The 18,883-nt window shown below is 38.7% G+C and overlaps 1 protein-coding gene across 1 annotated transcript in view; it reads left to right on the top strand.

Annotated features, from left to right (window-relative positions):
- The window catches only part of LOC127237986 (melanoma inhibitory activity protein 2-like), a gene marked incomplete at its 3' end in the record, with an annotated part of 43,129 nt that extends 24,484 nt beyond the window's left edge, over positions 1–18,645 (top strand). The window contains 4 exon segments of the mRNA XM_051206418.1: positions 8,957–9,058; positions 10,456–10,516; positions 10,992–11,027; positions 18,586–18,645. Coding sequence (XP_051062375.1) covers positions 8,957–9,058; positions 10,456–10,516; positions 10,992–11,027; positions 18,586–18,645 — 259 coding nt within the window.
- Between the last annotated feature and the right edge of the window lie 238 nt (positions 18,646–18,883).

The raw sequence follows: 18,883 nt of genomic DNA, 5'->3' as shown, positions 1-18,883 counted from the left end.
AGGCTTTACACATTGATTATTGGATGTTATCAATTACATACAATCATTCATGTTGTTTTTTTTTTTTTTTAATTTGGTGTTTGTGTTTTCAAGACAGGATTTGTCTGTGTAGCTTTGCAGCCTATCCTGGAACTCACTCTGTAGACCAGGCTGGCCTTGAACTAAGAGACATCCACCTGCCTTTGCTTCCTGACTGCTAGTTTTAAAGGAGTGCCCTACATTACCTGGCTACATCATTCACATTTCAGAATGTTATTTTGTCTTGAACGTTTTTCTTCAAGAACAAAATGTAAATATGTTGGAATTCCCAAGCTACCTTTCTCAGTATCTAGTAACATTTATCAGATTATTGCCTTAAACTCATGCTGACACACAGGGTCCGGGAATCTAAGTAGTGTCTTTGGATGGAACTTCCTGGTGTATATAAAACTGACTGCTTTCTTCTGCGCATGTTAGTCTTGGTTAATATTCCTTGTTGTAGTTACTAAATGGCAGTATCATTGTCTTTGTGAACGGGCAGCTGCTAGTCATCCTTCAGTGCCCCTTTTGTGTCCCATATTTGTTTGTCTTATCATCAAATTCTGTCAAATTTCTTAACCTTTAATCTGATGGCTTTTTATCATCTACTAATACTCTGGTTAAAGCCATCATTAGCAGTAGTTGGTTCATTACAGTAGCCCTATGAATATCTTTATACCTCAACTTCCTACACTGTCTTTTCTCTGTAAACTCAGAATAACTCCTAAAACATAAATTGTGTGTACTGTCACAGTCTTTCCTGGACCCTCCCCCCCAAATGCTTTTAAACAGACTTAAAACAAGATTCTCAGAGCCAAGTTTACCATACCCACCTTGTGAGAAGCTATAGACTATACTATGTCTCTTTTCTTTGTTGCTATCTATTACCATTGGCTTTCTTCATTTTTGGTGTGCCCAGCATATCTGTATGGTAAGGTCTTTCATCTTTCAAGCTTTTTCTTTTCTTCTTTTTATTTTTTTCACTATGTGGTGTTCTATGTGCTTGCATTTTCGAATCTTTGTTTCATTCAGATGTGGGTCCCACTGTCATCTTAAAGAAGACTTTCTTGGTACCCTAACTGAACCGCTATTTCTCATCACATCTTGTTTTGTTCTCTAAACATCATGTGTTCCACTTCTCAATAATTTAAACCCTGTAAGAAGTATGGTACTTTTATTTATATTCCCAGTGCCTAAACTGAAAGGAAAATAGTGGGTTTCCAATCCAATTCTTCAATGACCTTGAAAGGATAATAATCAACTTTATACAGAAAAAGAAAAAAAAAAAAAACCAGGATAGCAAAAACAATCCTGTACAATAAGGAAACTCGAGGAGACATCACCATCCTCAACTTTAAGCTCTACAACAGACCTATAATCCTGAAAACAGTCTGGTATTGGCACAAATATAGACAAGGTCACCAATGAAATTAAATCAAATATTCTGACATTAACCTACACAGCTACGAACACCTGATTTAGGGCAAAACAGCTAAAATTATACAATGGGGCAAGGACAGCATCTTCAACAACTGGTGCTGGGACAATTGGATAAGGGTATGTAGAAGACTGTAGATAGACCCATGTCTATCGCCATTCACAAAACTCAAGTCCAAATGGATCAAAGACCTCAACATAAATCCATCCACACTGAAACTCATAGAACCTCATAGAAGAGAAAGTGGGAAGTACCTTTGAACAAACTGGTACAGAAGACTGCTTCCTGAACATAATTCTAGTAGCACAGACACTGAGATGTACAATTAATAAATGGGACCTCCCCAAACTGAGAAGCTTCTATAAGGCAAAGGACACAGTTGACAAGACCAAATGGCAGCCCACAGACTGGGAAAATATCTTCACCAATCCTACATCTGACAGAGGGCTGATCTCCAAAATATACAAAGAACACAAGAAACTAGTCAACAAAACACAAAATAACCCTATTAAAAATGGGGTCCAGAACTTAATAGAGAATTCTCAATAGAGGAAATTCAAAAGGCTGAAGGGCACTAAAGAAAGTACTCACAATCCTTAGCTACCAGGAAAATGCAAATCAAAGGAACTACGAGATATCATCTTACTGCTGCCAGATTGGCTAAAGTTAGAAACACCAAGAACAACTTATGCTGGACAGGATGTGGAGAAAGGGGAGCACTCCTCCACTGTTGTTGAGAGTGCAAAGTTGTACAGTTATTTTGGAGATCATTAAGGCGGTTCCTCAGGAAAATGGGAATCAGTCTACCACAGGCCCCGGCAATCGCCATCTTAGGCATATACCCAAATGATCCACATCCATGCAACAAAGACTTCTGTTCTACTATGTTCATGGCAGCATGGTTTGTAATAGCAAGAAATTGGAAGCAACCAAGAAGCCCTTCAACTGAAGAATATGGATAAAGAAGATGTGGCACATTTACACAATGGAATACTACTCTGCCAGAAAAGAAAATAATAGAATCGTGAAATTTGCAGTCAAGTGAATGGACCTTGAAGAAACCATCCTGAATGAGGTAACCCAGTCACAAAAAGAATAAAATTGTATGTACTCAATCATATATGTATTTTAGACAGAGCAAAGGATCACCAGCCTATAATTAACGCTGCCAAAGAAATTAAGATGCAAGGAGGATTCTAAGAGATTCATATAAGTCCCCTCACAGAAGGAGGAAAGGGACAAGATCTCCTGAGCATATGGGGATTAGTGGGGCAGTGAGTGGAGAGGGAGCTAGGAGGAAGAGAAAGGGAGGAGAGGAAAGCATGTGGGCCTAGGAAGATTGAGTCAGGGGAGGAATAGAAAAGAGAGAGAGAGAGAGAGAGAGAGAGAGAGAGAGACAGAGAGAGAGGGGGGGGAACATAATAGAGGGAGCAATTATATGTTTGAAGAGAAAAATGAACCTAGAGAAATGTCCAGAGACCTTCAAGACTCACTGCAAGTAACAATTTGAGCAACAGTGGAAGGGCTACCATAAATGCCCTTCCCTGATGATAAGATTGAGGACTGTATTATCCACCATCATAGAGCTCTCATCTAGCAGCAGATGGAAACAGAAGCAGACACCCACAAGTAACCACTGAGCAAAACAGGAATGCAGATGCAGAGAGAGAGGACAAGACCGGCTACAAATACACATTGAGACAGCTGACCTGAAAAAGGAGGAGCTACTGGGCCCCCAGACTGAGAGCTGGGATTCCAGCATTGCACTGACTCAGACTCCCTAAACATGGGTCTCTGCCAGAAGGCCTGGGAAAGTCTAAGGGACCTCTGACAGTGGAAACAGGATATGTACCTGTTGCACAAAAGGACTTTTGGTGCACATCCCCCATGGAGGGATACTCCCTTAACCTAGAGACAGGAGAGAAGACCTAGTCCCTACTCCCAATGATGTGACAGATTCAGATGACCCCTCCTGGAAGACATCACCCTACATGTGGAGTAGGGGGTGGGAGAGGAGTGTGGTGGGGGGGCATGAGAGTATGAAGGGAGGGAAACAGGGAAGGAGGGAAAACAGGGATTAATATGTAAAATGAAAAGAAATAAATAAAATTGTGCTCAGTGTATTTAAATATTGATGGCAATATGAGACATTGCCCTGACATGCCCAGAGGCAGAGAAAAGACCCTTGAGATACCAATCTTGCAATTGCTTATTTCCTAATAAGAATTATAGTTTAAAGTTTTCATTATAAAACCAAGCACACTTTGACTTTTATTGCCCTTTGGAAGTCCCTTGTATGTCCTATTCCTTCATACCTTAAGTATGCATGTATTTATGTATGTGTGTGTGTGTGATATAAAGTCCATTGTTAAATTTGTTTGTAACCTTAAAGCCTGTGTTTTCCCCCAGAGATTTGCTGGCCTTTCATGGGTAAACTGAGAATGATGAAGATTCTGAGGCCCAGTGTGAGAACTCCTGGTTGAGGGCAAACACAGCAACTTCTTTCAGTTCTCATTCTGTAAACAATTGTCTTTTCTGACTACCTCATCTTTTTAGAATTGTTTATTTGGTGATGTTTATTTGGTGAGGTACCTGTTCACATAGAAACCAAGCATGTGCTTGAGTGCTGTCACGTGTTCTTGATGGTAAGAAGGCCATAATATACTTTGTGGAGAAAATGCTATGTATAAGATTAACTTTGTTTTGTCTTAACTTACAGTGCTGTTGGTTGGGAATTTACTTTAGGAAATCTACAACTTATGTTAACTATGATGAACTAAGATGTGTATTATTTTGTTCGAGACTCTTTCATATAGTCCATGCTGGCTTGACCCTGATTACAGTCAGCTGTGTCTCATAATTCCTGATCTTTCTGCAGTCACTTCCCAAGTGCTTGGAACAGGTGTTTTCCACCATTGTAGATTTTATTTAGTTTTAAAAAAATGATTTATTATGCTGGGCATGGATGGTGCACACATTTAATCCCAGCACTCAGGAGGCAGAGGCTGCTGAATCTCTGTGAGTTCGAGGCCAGCCTGGTCTACAAAGCTACATAGAAAAACCCCATCTTATCAAACAAAGCAAAACAAAGAAACAAAACAGTGATTTGCTCTTTTAAATTATGTATAATGTGTGTGCACCTGTAAGCATAAGTGTTGGTGCATGTAGAAGTCAGAAATGTTGGCTCTCCCTGGAATTGTAGATAACATGCTGTTATGAGTCACTGGATATAGGTCTTGGGAATTGAGCTCATGTCCTCTGCAAGAGCAGGATGTACTCTTCTTAATGGCTGAACTATTGATCCTGCCCATGGAGTATTATTTTCATTTTATGTGTATGTGAGAGTTCCTGTATGTATATCTGTGCACAATGCCTGTGCCTGGTGCTCTCTAAGGCCCAAAGAAGGCGTTGGATCCCTTGAAACAGAGTTACAAATGCTTGTGAGCTGCCATGTGGGTACTGATTACTGAACTTGTGTCCTCTGCCAGAGCAGTTTGTGCACTCTTAGGTGTGAGCCATCTCTCCAGTCCCATGGTGAGTTTTAAATAAAATACTTACACAGGATTCAAAGTTGTGTATTCTTTACATGATATGTTTCATGAAAAGAGATCAACAGAGAAGTATTCCTGTTTTACCCCAGGAACCAGTGACCCCATTATTTGCTAATTTGCCAGTTAATGGTTAATGAGTTAATGAAGTTAATGTGTAATGCTTAAAAATTCAAAGGTGCAACACATTTTCTGTCCATTTTCAAAGCAGTGGTGAAAATATGCATTGTGTTCTGTTTGTATGTGTTCACACTGTGATTTCATGTATTACTTTACTTTCTGTTGCTGTCCTGATCACACTGGTCATAATGAAATGTCTAGGCACAACTGAAATTGAGGCCATAGAGGAGGACTGTTTACTGCCTTGCTTTCCATGCATTGATCAGCTTCCTTATATAACCCAGGGGTGGAACCACTTGCATTGGTTGGAGTCTCTCCTACATCAATTAGACATGGAGAACGTGCCCATAGGCTTGCCTCAAGCATGTCCTGGGAAGTTATTTTCTCAGTTGAGATTCTCTTTTGCCAAGTTTCTGTAGTTTGTGAGAAGTTGACAAAAAAGCCCAGTGAATATGTCTGTTATTAATAGTATTATATTATATATTCTGCTCTGAATCAACTCACAGCTCAAGCTGAATTATGCCACAAGCTGTTCTTCAGGGTAGGACATAGAAATTTTGTAAAACTGTATAAATATCAGAATAAGTTCTTGCCTCTATAGGCTATAATTTTGGTTAACTTATTTTCTAGATTGCCTTCTTTTCATTCATGTTATTTTCTTGTTTTTTTTTTTTTTCATGACTGATACATTATCTTCAGCTCTTTAAGTTTAATATTGGGAAGAAGTGAAATATTTGAATCTAGGAGTTTAGTATACTGCTTTATATATGTGATTTCTCTTTGAAGTTCTATCAGTAGAGTTTAAATTTCAACATTTAGGCTGTATTAGTTACTTTTCTGTTGCTGTGATAAAATACAATGGCAGAAAGAAAACAAACAAACAAACAAAAACCCCTAAATACCAAACTATTCAGGTCAAGGCAACTAGTAGATGGGAGAACTTGTTTTGGTGCACAGTTCCAAAGGAGAGCCAATGATAGTGAGGGGAGGATGGGAGCATGTTCTTAGAGCAGGAAGAGGAGAGATCATAACCCCCTTAAAGTTGAAGAAGACAGATAAAACTAGAAGCAGGAAGAGGCCATATGCTCCCAAAGCCTGCTTCCAGTGACAATCATGTGTCATATAATAACATGTTGGTACAAAATGAACCACAAATAGGACAATGCCACCCATTGATTCTTGGCCATATTTGTTTGTTTAAGTATACTCTGATGTCCACACAGTGATGAAATGCCTTGTTGCTTCATTTCTCAGAGACTTATTTTTACATGGTATATGATTGCTTTCTCTGTACCTTGTTTTCATTTTTATGCAATGGAAATAATAGTTTTGTATGGCTGTTGACTAGTTTAATTCCCCACAGAAAAGTCTAGTAATAGTTCTGGCACACAGTAACTGTTCAATGAGTTACCTGTTACTCGTTAGTAAAAGAAAAAAGGAGTGCAGGATTAGTGCTGGTGCTGTGATTATTTATTCTCTTGTTACTTTTTTCCTTTTTAAAAGTTTAAATTAGAAACAATATTATTTTAGATATCAATCCCAGTTCCCTCTCCCTCCCATCTTCCCAAGACCCCATCACATCCTTCTTTTGCTACATAGAAAGGGTGAGGCCTTCAATGGTGGATCATCAAAGTCTGTCCCATCATTTGGGACAAGGCCTAGGTCCTCCCCTATGTGTCTAAGCTAAGAGACTATCCCTCTGTGGGGATTGGGCTCACTCTCTTATTATTTTTGACTACCAATTTAAAATATTGGGTCTACACACCTTTACTTCAAGCACTCAAGAAGCAAACACAGGTGGATCTATGTGAATTAGAGGCCAATCTGGTTTACAATGTGATTTTCAGGTCTACGTTATGAGACACTGTCATAAAAACCAAACAAAACAACACAAGCCATATTTATAGTTATTGGCCCTCTTACTAACAAACATAATGACTTACTATAATAAAACTTGATCCTAGTTCCCACTCCCTCCTTCCCTATTGGCCCGCTCACACCTTCACTTCCCATCCCCCCCCCAACTCTAAAGGGAGGGTGATGCCATCCAAGAGGGGACATCAAAATATGTCAAATCATTTGGAGTAGTATCTAGAACTTCCCTCCTGCTTCTAGGCTAAAGGAGTATTCCTCCACAGGGAATGTGCCCCCAAAGTCCTTTTATGCACCACGGACACATCCTGGTATAACAGTCAGATGTCCCTTAGACTGCCCAGGCCTTCTAACTGAGGTCCAAGTTCAGGGATATGATTCAGTACAATGCTGTTTTCCCAGCTATCAGTCAGGGGGCCATGAGCTCACCCTTGTTCGGGTTAGCTGTATCTGTTGGTTTCAGTAGCCTGGTCTTGACCAATTTTCTTATCACTCATCCCTCTTTGCAACTGGATTCCAAGAGTTCAGATCAGTGTTTAGCTGTGAGTTTCTGCTTCTATTTCCATCAGCTACTAGATGGGGACTTAATGATGGCATATAAATTAGTTATCTATCTCATTATCAGGGAAGGGAATTTAAGGTAGCCTTTCTACGATTGCTCAGATTGATAATTGGGGTTATCCTTGTAGGTCTCTGAACACTTCTCTAGAGTCCATTTTCTCTTCAAACTTGTAATGGCTCCCTCTATTATATTATCTTTCTTTTTCTCTCTCATGTATTAGTCTCCCAATTTAATCTTCCTGGTCCCACATGTGCTCTGCTCCTCCCCTTCTCTTTCTCCTGACACTCCACTCACTGACCCCACCCACTCACAATATGCTCAGGAGATCCTGTCCTTTCCCCTTCTGTGAGGGACCTTGTATTATTCTTTGGTTCCTCCTTGTATACTAGTTTCTCTCACGGTGAGAATTATATGCTGGCGATCCTTTGCTCTATGTCTCAAATCCATATATAAGTGAGTATATACCATTTCCTCTTTTTATGAGTGGGTTACTCTTTTTTTAATTTATTTTATATAACAAAGTCCATTTAAATGAAAACAAACATTTATAGACAATATTTGGGAATTTGGGCGTTGTTCTTTCCAAACTACTTCCTGCTGGTAAGGGGCGCTGTCTTGGGGGATTCGAAGAAGATTCACAAATCCTGGCTGTAGTCTGTAAGGCTGCTTTGTCCAGCTGTTTTGAATGTAGGATCACCTCCTACTCTGTTTGAGGCGGTCTGGCTTGATCAAACCACATTACTCTGGAGTTCTTCCATTGCTTTAAGGGATTTTTTTTTCTCATAGCATCTTTGAGGGCCTGTGTTATTTTTAAGAATTTTTTTTTTTATGTCATTCTCTTCTTCATCTGTTTTGATATGTTTAGTTCTTTTTGGTGTGGAGTCCCTAGATTCTGGTTGTATCATAGTGTTCTTTCTATTGTTGGGTGTTTTCTTCTATTGCTGTCTTCCCATCGCTTATTCCAGTGTGCGAAGCTGGGGTTTCTGTCTCTCTTTACCCTGCTGTCCTGGTGAATGTAGGTGGGTCAGGAGTTCGATGTCTGCAACCCTGGATAATCCAAGTTCTCTTGGAGATTGCTCCCCTGGCGGAGGGCAGTTGGTGGGGTTCAAAGATTAGGACAGTTTAGCATCAAGGTGTTCCTGAGTGGATAGGTGGTTCCAGTGGGTTCAGAGCAGAGCCAGGAAGTTCCACAGAAGTGGAGGGTTTGTTGGAACCACTCTTTGGCCCAGTGCCAAATTTCATATCGGAGACTCACAAATTTTTTTTTTTTTTTCTTTTTTTGCACATGGCCTTTGCTGTGGTGTATGACAATTGCTTTCTGTGATACACCATTTGTGATTGTAGTTGATTATATTGATTACATACATTAAAAGGAATAAAAAAAACTCTTTTTTTAAGGAAAATAACAGTGGAGGAAAAATGTAGATTGGAGAAAGAGGAAGAACTTTTCAAATTGAACAAGAGAACCAGCCATGTGAACAAGGAACTAGAGACCTATAGGTAAGACATCCTCTTTCTTATTTTGATGCTTGGCATTAGGAAGCAGTAAAATAAAATGGCTTTATTGTTTTGTTTGATCTCAGACAAGGTCTCTGTATCCCTGACCCATCCGGAACTCTTTCTGGAGGCAGACTTGCCTTGAACTCAAAGATCTGCCTGCCTCAGCCTACCAAGTGCTAGGACTAAAGGCTTGTGTGCCCTAATACCACTACTCAGTGAATTGGCATATTTTTGTTTCATTACTTTGTATTTGAGCTTCATGGAATTTTGTTGATATTCAGAAAATATAAAAAGGAAAATTTTCTTTTTGGGGATTTTGATATATAAGTATAAGCATATTTTATGGTAACATCAAGAAGTTTATAAATAGGTATGGATGTTGTGTGTGTTGGCACTGGGAGGTGGAAAAGAATGGTCACAAGATCAAGACCAATATTGGCTAAATAGTGAGTTTGAAACTAGCTTGGACTCCATGAGACCCTGTCTTCAAGAAGGACATGATGAGCAGTTAATTCAAGCTCATTCATGAAGATTTTTTCAGCTGGGGAAGAATATACACAGTACTAGCATCCAGCAAGTTTGCCATGAAATGAACAAGCCACTCTTAGAATTTTAGTAAATGCTTAGCTAGTCTTTGGTTCAGTCCTCAGTGGACCTGAGGAAACACTAGAATGTCTGTTAGAGGCTCACCACAGCAACTTGAGTCATAGGACACTTCTGTCAACCTTAGGAAGAGTAAGTTTGGGCTTTGTCTAAAAGGACAAATTACTTTTTTGTTTCATAAAGACAGTAAGTTAGTTATACTTTTACCTCTTATGAGTTCCTCTCCTGAGCTGGGCATTGGTATCAGAGGCAGGTGGATCTCTGTCAGCTCAAGTCCAGCCTGGTCTACAGAGCCAGTTCTAGGACTGTTAGGGCTACAGAGAATCCCTGTCTTGAAGTAAAAAACAAACAAAACAAAACAAACAAAAAAGATTTCCTTTTCTGGGAATCTGTTAATTTTACAGGATCTGAGTTAATCTTTCATGATTTTGAATCCTGAAAATGAAATCCAGATGATGAGGCATGCTTGCATGTGCCTGAGACTTTTGCACTTAGGATGGGGGCGTGGTAAGATTGCAATTGAGCCCCTGAACAGGCTGCTTAAGACCTTCTGTACTGTGTAAATTTTTGTGACATTGTGTTAGGCACATCCAAGTAGTAGTATTCACATAGTTTAATTGACATTAGACCTAGGGGAGGAGAAGATGGTCTTTAATACCTGTCAGCATCTCTCAAAAGAGGAGTCTTTAGGTTATAATTAAATAAGGAAGAACACTCAGTAATATTCTTGTAGCCACGTGCTGTTATTCTTTATTATATGTCAGCACAGTGGAGTAACTATTTGTTCCATGTAGACGGCGTGCCAAAGATATCGAAGAAGAATTGGAGAGAACAATTTGCTCCTATCAAGGGCAGGTATGTGTGTCAAGTGACGGCTGTATATGCAGTTAGAGCACTCTGACTGGATAGAACTGATGCAGGACTGTAGCTTTCATCACGACTGATGTGTTTTGAGAAACTGAAATATACCCAGAGAGCCAACGATACTGAAATAAAAAAAATTCTGCAACTTCCCTTTCTTTTGCAATGGGTATTATACAGCAAAGCAATGTCTGGACCATCGCAGTCCCATGTTGGGCTTGTTATCTGTTCCTTGGAAACTCTAGTAGTTGATCATCTTCTGCAGTTTGTTGGCATTAAAAACACTTACGTTCAGGTTTGTTAAAAATTTCAGGAGAGAAAATCATCTGTATATGTGAAATTATGCTTTCAAAATGGTTATAGTGCTTCAGAGATGCCTAGGCAGTGGGTATTATGGTTTACGCCATGAATTTTAGTGGTGGCAATGAATGTTTTTTATTTACGAATAATTTTAATAACTGTTTTTTAGGTTATTGCTCATGAACAAAGGGCACATGACTATTGGGTAAGTTTTTAAGTCCCGTAACATATACTATTCATTTTATATTAGGTAAAGGTATAGACGGTATTTAAAAATAATCACTTTCTATGAATTTTATTAATGTTACCAGTATTGAAATCATATTACAGGCCAGACCATAGGAAGCACTGAGAACTAATCTTTTATTTTGTGCTTTACTTGTACATTTCCCTCTGAATATAATTAGTTTTAAAATCACAAAGTCTTGAGAAGGAGTTTTGGGGGTTAGAGAGAGAGCTCAGTATTTCAGCTCAGCACTTGCTGCTCTTCCAGAAGACCTGAGCTGTGTTTGGTTCTGAGCAAGTCAGATGGCTCACATTTGCCTGTCATTCTACTTCCAGGTGAACTTAGACCCTCTTCTGTCCTCTTAAAACACCTCCACTCACACTCGTGTGTGCATGGACACATACATAACATGTGCACATCTTCATATTTATGTGTCATACAGTGAGCACCTTGTAAGTCCAGGTATATCAGAGTCAGGAGAAACACTTATGCACATAAAACTAAGTAAAATTTTAAAACAGTTAAGTGAATTGTAACATTTTACTAGCTCAGGGTATTGTACTGAATTCCTTTTCGTTTAAAATTGATTTTATGATTACAATTGGAAAATAATTACACAGAGAGAAACATCCTTTTTGGAGCAAGGGTTTGAGGCAAGGTTTCTTTGTGTATTGATGGCAATTCTGGTGGCCTTAGTGATGCACCTGCCTCTACCTCCTTTGTACTGGGATTAAAGTTGTGCACCACCATTGCCTAGCTAAAAAAAATTTGATAGTAGTAAAATATATTTAAGCTATATTTACGGTGGATGTTAAGTGCATTCATTGGCTAAAGTCAATTCTCATCTATATTGCAAAGTTATTGACAGTAGAGTCCCTTTAATTTGAAGAGTGTTAGTGTTTGCTACTTATAAATGGTAAGCTTACATTTTGAATTGATCTATCTAATGTATTCTATATTCTGTATCTGATCTGTAGAGTCAACAGATTGGCTGGGAAGCAGGTAGAATAACATATGTTTGGCTTTTGTTAATGATTATTTGAGAGTATTGCAGGTTCTTGGTATTTATTATAACTAAGCTGGGCATGGTGCTGCACACTACCAACAAATGCAGAGATACAAATAATAACTGCTGCAATTGTGTTTGTGAATTGTCTTATACTTAATAGTTGTGCGATATGTACAGATTGTATTTAGCTATTAAAAAATGACCTGTAATGGCATTCTGTGAAACTGTTTTAGACATTTGTAGTTTCCAGTATTATGGACCTAAGGACCATCCATTTCCATTGACTTTGCTCTAAGGTAGTCTGCTAGCCACTTATGATTGGATATTTTCATCATCAAATGATTTTAGGCACTGATATTGCATTTAAACAGCAACATTAATTGACAAGTACCAATGAAACTCCAGCTTTACATTTATGCATGTGGCTGGCATAAAACTCATTCCCTTTTTGAATCATTCCCAAAAGTGAAAATGATTTATATTGACTACAATAAGTGCCAATTCTCTTTTGTTTATTTATTATATTTATTTATTTTTCTTATTTTACATATGAATCCCAGTTCCTGCTCCATCCTTTCCTGCTCCCTTTCTTCTACCCTCCCATGCCCAACCACCACCCTCAAATAACATCTCCCCACTCCACATGTAGGGTGATGAGTTCCTGGATGGTTCATCTAAACCTGTCAAATCATTTGGAGTAGGAACTAGGCCCTCCCTCTTGCCTCTAGGTGCAAGGAGTATCCCTCCTTGGGGAACATGCTCCAAAAATCCTATTATGGACCAGGGATACATCCTGGTTCCACAGTCAGAGGTCTCTTAGACTGGCCAGGCCTTCTGAGACCCATGTTTAGGGAGTCTGAGTTGTTCAAATGCTGGATTCCTAGCTATCAGTCTGGGACCCATTAGCTCCTCCTTGTTTAGGTCAGTTGTCTCTATATGTTTCTATAGCCTGGTTTTGTCCTCTCCATCTGCATCTGGATTCCAGTTTGGCACAGTGTTTAGCTGTTTGTATCTTCTTCTATTTCTATCAGCTTCAAGATGAGGGCTAAATGATTGTACATAAGTTAGTCATCAATCTCCTTATCAGGAAAGGGCATTTATAGTAGCCTAGCAAATGTTGCTCAAATTGTAAAATGGGATGAGACTTGTACATCTCTGTACATTTCTCTATAATCATTTTTATAGAATCCTATAATGGCTCCCTCTTTTATGGTATTTCTCTCTCTCTCTCTGTCTTTTTCCCATCTATTCCTTCCATGACTCAATCTTTCTAGTCTCATGTGCTTTCCTCTCCTGACCTTCTCTTTCTCCTAGTCCCCTCTGCACTCACTGCCCCACCACTCTGAATATTCTCAGGAGATCTTGTCCCCCCCATGAGAGATCATGTATGAATCTCTTAGAAACGTCTTGTATCCTAGTCTCATCACTGGCACTGTAAATTATAAGCCAGTGATCCTTTGCTCTATGTCTAGAATCCATATAAGTGAATATGTAGCATGTCCCTCTTTTTGTTACTGGGTTACCTCATTCAGGATGGTTTCTCCAAGTTCCATCCACTTGCCTGCAAAGTTCAATATCCCATTGTTTCTTTCTGGCAGAGTAGTAATCCATTGTGTAAATGTGCTACATACTCTTTATCTATTCTTCTGTTGAGGGGCATCTAGGTTGCTTCTAGATTCTTGCAATTACAAATAATGCTGCTATGAATATAGTAAAGAGATATCTTTTTTGCATGGATGTGGATCATTTGGGTATATGCCTAAGTATGGGATTGCTGGGTCCTGTGATAGACTGATTCCCATTTTTCCTTAGAATCACCATAATGATCTATAAAATGGCTGTACTTGTTTGCACTCCCACCAGCAGTGTAGGAGTTATCCTGTTTCTCCATATCCTCTCCAGCATAAGTTGTCATGGTGTTCCTAATTTTAGTATTTCTGGTAAGATGGTATCTCAAAATTGTTTTCATTTGCATTTTCTTGGTAGCTAAGGATGTTGAGTACTTTCTTAAGAGTCTTGAATCCTTTTTGATTTCCATAATTGAGATTTCTCTCTTCAGTTCTGTGTGCCATTTTTAATAGGGTTATTTGATGTTTGGTGACTAGTTTCTTGAGTTCTTTGTATATTTGGAGATCGACCCTCTCTCAGATGTATGATTGGTGAAGATCTTTTCCCAGTCTGTGGGCTGTCTTTCCATTTTCTGGTATCTTCTTTAATTTCTTTCTTTAGAGCCACAAAGTTCTTATTATATAGGTCTTTTACTTGTTTGGTAAGCATTACACCAAGATACTTTATGTTGCTTGTGGCTGTTGTAAAGGGTGATGTTTCTCTGATTTCTTTCTCTACCTCTTTGTGCGTCTGAATAAAGTAGGGCTACTGATTTTTTTGAGTTTATCTTGTAACCTGCTAGTTTGCTGAAGGTGTTTATCAGTGGTAGGAATTTCCTGGTAGTACACTTATCCCCCAAACTATCATATTATCTGCAAATAGTGACAGATTGACTTGTTTGTTTCCAATTTGTATCCTCTTGATCTCCTTTTGTTGTCTTATTGCTTTAACTAGAACTTCAAGTACATTATTGAAGAGATATTGACAGTAAGAGGGCAGCTTTGTCTTGTTCCTGATTTTAGAGGAATTGCCTTAATCTCCTCTCCACTCTGTTTGATGTTGGCTGTTGGTTTACTGTATATTGCTTTTATTCATTTAGGTATGTTCCTGTTATCCCTGATCTCTCCAAGACCTCTATCATGAAAGGTATTGGATTTTCTCAAAGGCTTTTTCAGTATCCAGTGAGATGATTACATTGTTTTTCTTTTTCAGTTTGTTTATATAGTAGAACACATTGATAGATTTTCATATGTTGACCTGTCCCTGTAACCCAGGGATGAAGCCTATTTAGTCATGTTGGATGATTTCTCTGATATGTTCTTGGATTCAATTTTCCAGTACTTTATTGAATCAATATTCATGAGGGATATTGGTCTGTAGTTCTCTTTTTTGTGTCTTCTCTTGGCTTAGTTACCAAGGTAATTGTGGCCTTGCAAAAGGAGCTTGGTAATGAACATTCTATTTCTATTCTGTGAAAAATTTTGTCGAGTTATGTTATTAGCTTTAGCTGGAATTCATGGTAGAATTCAGCACTGAAGCCATCTGGCCCTGGACTTTTTTTTGGTTGGGAGGCTTCCAATGACTGCCTCTATTTCAGTAGGGATTATAGGTATTTTTAAGGTGCTCATCTGTTCTTGATTTAATTTTAGTTAGTGATAGTTATTGAGAAATTTGTCCATTTACTTTGAGTTTTTAAATTTTATGGAGCATAGGGCTTCAAAGTATGACCTGAAAATTGCCTGGATTTCCCCAGTGTCGGTTGTTATGTCTCCTTTCTTGTTTCTGATTTTGTTATTTTGTGTATTCTCTCTCTGCTTTTGTGTTAGTTTGGATAAAGATTTGTCTATCTTGTTCATTTCCTCAAAATGTGAACTCTTTATTGCATTGATTTTTGTATTGTTTTCCAGGATTCTACTTTATTGATTTCAGCCCTCAAATTATTTCCTTGCTTCTATACCTCTGGGGTGAGTTTGCTTCTTTTTGTTCTAGGGCTTTCAGCTTTGCTGTTAATTCTCTAATGTGACTATTCGCAGTTTTCTTCATATGGGCACTTAGCGCAATGAACTTCCCTCATAGCACACTTTCAAGGTGTCCGATAAGTTCGCATATGTTGTGTCCTCATTCTTGTTGAATTCTAGGAAGTTCTCCATTTCTTTCATTATTTCTTTTGTGATCCAGGTGCAATTGTGCCTTATTCAGTTTCTGTGAATTTGTAGGATTTCTGCGAGGTGTGTTGTTGTTGAATTCCAGTTTGAAAGCATGGTGGTCTGATAAAATACAGTGGACTATTCCAATTTTTTGTATCTGTTGAGGTTTGTTATGCTGCCGAGTATGTGGTAGATTTTAGGTAAGGTTCCATGTGGAGCAGAGAGGAAGGTACATTCTTTTGCGTTTGGTTGGAATGTTCTATAGATGACTGCTAAACCCAATTGAGACATAACTTCTGTTAGTTCTTTTGTTTATTTGTTAAGTTTGTGTCTGGTGGAAATGTCTAGTGGTGAGATTGGGGTGTTGAATTCTCACACTGTATGTGAGGTTTTATGTAAACTTTGAGTTTTAGTAGTGCTTCTCTTACAAATGTGGGTGCCTTTGTATTTGGGACATATATGTCCAGAATTGAGATTTTGTGCTGATGGGTTTCTCTACGATGAATACGAAATTACTTTCTTCATCTGTTTTGATTGATTTTGGTTAAAAATTTAACTTATTAGATATTAGGAGAGACACACCTGCTTGCTTCTTGGTCCATTTGATTGGAAGTTCTTTTCACTACCCTTTGCTATGGGTTAATGTTTGCTTTTGAAGCTTATCTGTGTTTCTTGTATTCAGCAGAAGGATGGATTCTGTCCTGCTATAGATTCTTTTAGCCTGTGTCATTTTATATGTGATTTAAGACCATTAATGTTGAGGGAAAGTAAGGACCATTGATTGTTAATGCTTGTTTGCTTTAGATATTTTTTTGGCCATGGTATTCTGAATATATTTACCCTGTTTTTAAGTTGGGCTCTGATGAATTTGGATCATCTATTTCCTATGACTTCATAAGCCTAGATAACCTCCTTGTGTTGGAGTTTTCTTTACAGATGTTTCTGTAGGCCTGGATATGTAGATATGTATTGTGAAAATCTGGCTGGTTCTATTTTTCTCTCTATAGTGATTGGGAGTTTTGCTGGCATAGTATCCTGGGGTGGCATCCATGGACTTTTAGCACTTTTAGAACCACATATCCAGGATCTACGGTCCTTGAGAGTTTCCATGGAAAAGTCCAGTGTATTTTTGACTGGTCTGCCTTTATATGTTACCTGGTCTTTTTTCTTTGCTGCTCTTAAAATTCTTTCTTCATTCATATGTTTGATTATATGTGTCGGGGGTTCGTTTTCCTTGGTCCAGTTTATTTGTTGTTCGATATGCTTCTTGTATTTTCATGGACATATCCTTTGCAACTTGGGTAAGTTTTCTTCAATGATTTTGTTGAACATGATTTTCTACCCCTTTGAGCTTGGCTTTTTCAAGTTCTTCTATACATATTATTGATAGGGTTGGCCTTTTCACAGTGTCCAAAATTTCTTGGGTGTTTTCTGTTAAGGAATTGTTGGAGTTAAGATTTTCTTTGGTCAATGAATCGTTTCCTCCTGTTTACCTTCAGTGCCCAAGATTCTCTCTTATATCTCTTGGTTTTTGTTGGTTATGCTTGCATATGCTTATCATTTGTGCAATTTTTCTGTTTCCAGCATTCCCTCAGATTGTGTTTTCTTGATTGTCTCTATTTCAGTTTTCAGGTTTTGAACTGTTGGAATTATTTCCTTCATCTGTTTGTTTTTTTCTTGACTTTTCTTACTTTCTTTAAGAAATTTGTTCATTTTGTCCATTTTTTTTGTATGTTTTTCCTTTCATTTCTCTAAGGGATTTTCTCATACAGTTTCTGAGTGCCTCTGTCATTTTTATGACGATATTTTCTAAGTCCTCCTCTTCTGCTTCATCTGCTTTCATGTCTTCAGGTCTAGTAGTTGGTGTAGATTCCCTAGATTCTGATGACTTCCTTCTTGTCTTTCTATTGTTAGGTGTTTTCTTGTATTGTCACCTTACCTTCACTTCTTCCAATGGGTACATGTGGGATTTCTCTCCTGTTTATGCTACTCCCCTAGGGGGCTTAAGTGTGTCAGGAGTTCGATGTCTGTATCTCTGGGTGGTCCAAACTCTCTAGGAGCTTACCTGTCAGACAGGGGGCCTGGCAATTGGGGTCAATGATCAGGTAGGCAGGGACTCAGTTGTCCAGCATGGATAGTCTGGTCTCCGGCAGAGGCCTGGCTATTAAGGTATCAGGCAGAGGCCAGGCGATGGGGTTCAAAGATTATGCAGGAGAGGACTTGATGTGGTTTAGTGTGCTCAGAATAGATCCAGGAAGTTCCCTGAAGGTGGCGGGATTGTTGGACCTGCTCTGTGGTCCAGTGCTCAATGAGAGGAGTGGTACAGTGGTCTAGTTAGGGCACAGGTTGGGGTGAGGGCAGATTCTGGGTGGGTGGTTTTGTGGATCAGAGTTCTAGGAGTGTTCTTGATGGCTACTGGATGTAGGTGGGAGCTACATTCAGGGCTACCCAGGAAGTTTCCAGGGAAGTGTATGGGAGGGATTGGACCTGAACTGGTCCCAAATTCACCTCCAGCAGAGTCCCGGTGATGGGGGGCCAAAGATCAGGTAGGCAGGGACTCAGGGTGGTCCTGCATGGATAGGCATTCTGGGAGAGGCCTGGCACTCTAGCAGAGGTCAGGAGATGGAGGTCACTGGAATAGGCATGGTTATGTGGGTGAAAAAAGATAAGTGCAGATTCTTAACCTGTTTTTAGTTGTGAAGTTATATGCCATCATGCTCTAGACATTTGAGATTTTATAGATATAGTTTCAAAATCTATTATTTTCTTCAAGCTGGAAGCTCATGCTTTGGAAAGAAACATCAATGAATTAAAGAGAAAAAATGCTCTGATGAGACAAAAGTAAGTATTCATAAGAATACTTTATTTGAAATAGTTTCTTCATTGTGTAATGCTTTATAAATATAATTTTTTTTTAAAAATGTAGTAAATTTCATAATGTTGTAAAATATCTGTTCAGTTTTAGTACTATGAAGTTTAATTTGTGTGAAATACTTTTCTTTGGTTACTTCAGGGACAATTCAAGATGTTTTTACAAGTCACACTATTAAAAGTGTCAGGTAAAAACATTA

Source organism: Phodopus roborovskii, unplaced genomic scaffold (genome assembly GCF_943737965.1).
Source record: "Phodopus roborovskii unplaced genomic scaffold, PHOROB, whole genome shotgun sequence".
Lineage (NCBI taxonomy): Eukaryota > Metazoa > Chordata > Mammalia > Rodentia > Cricetidae > Phodopus > Phodopus roborovskii.
Note: the sequence above shows the minus strand (reverse complement) of the source record. Positions and strands in the feature narration are given on the sequence as shown.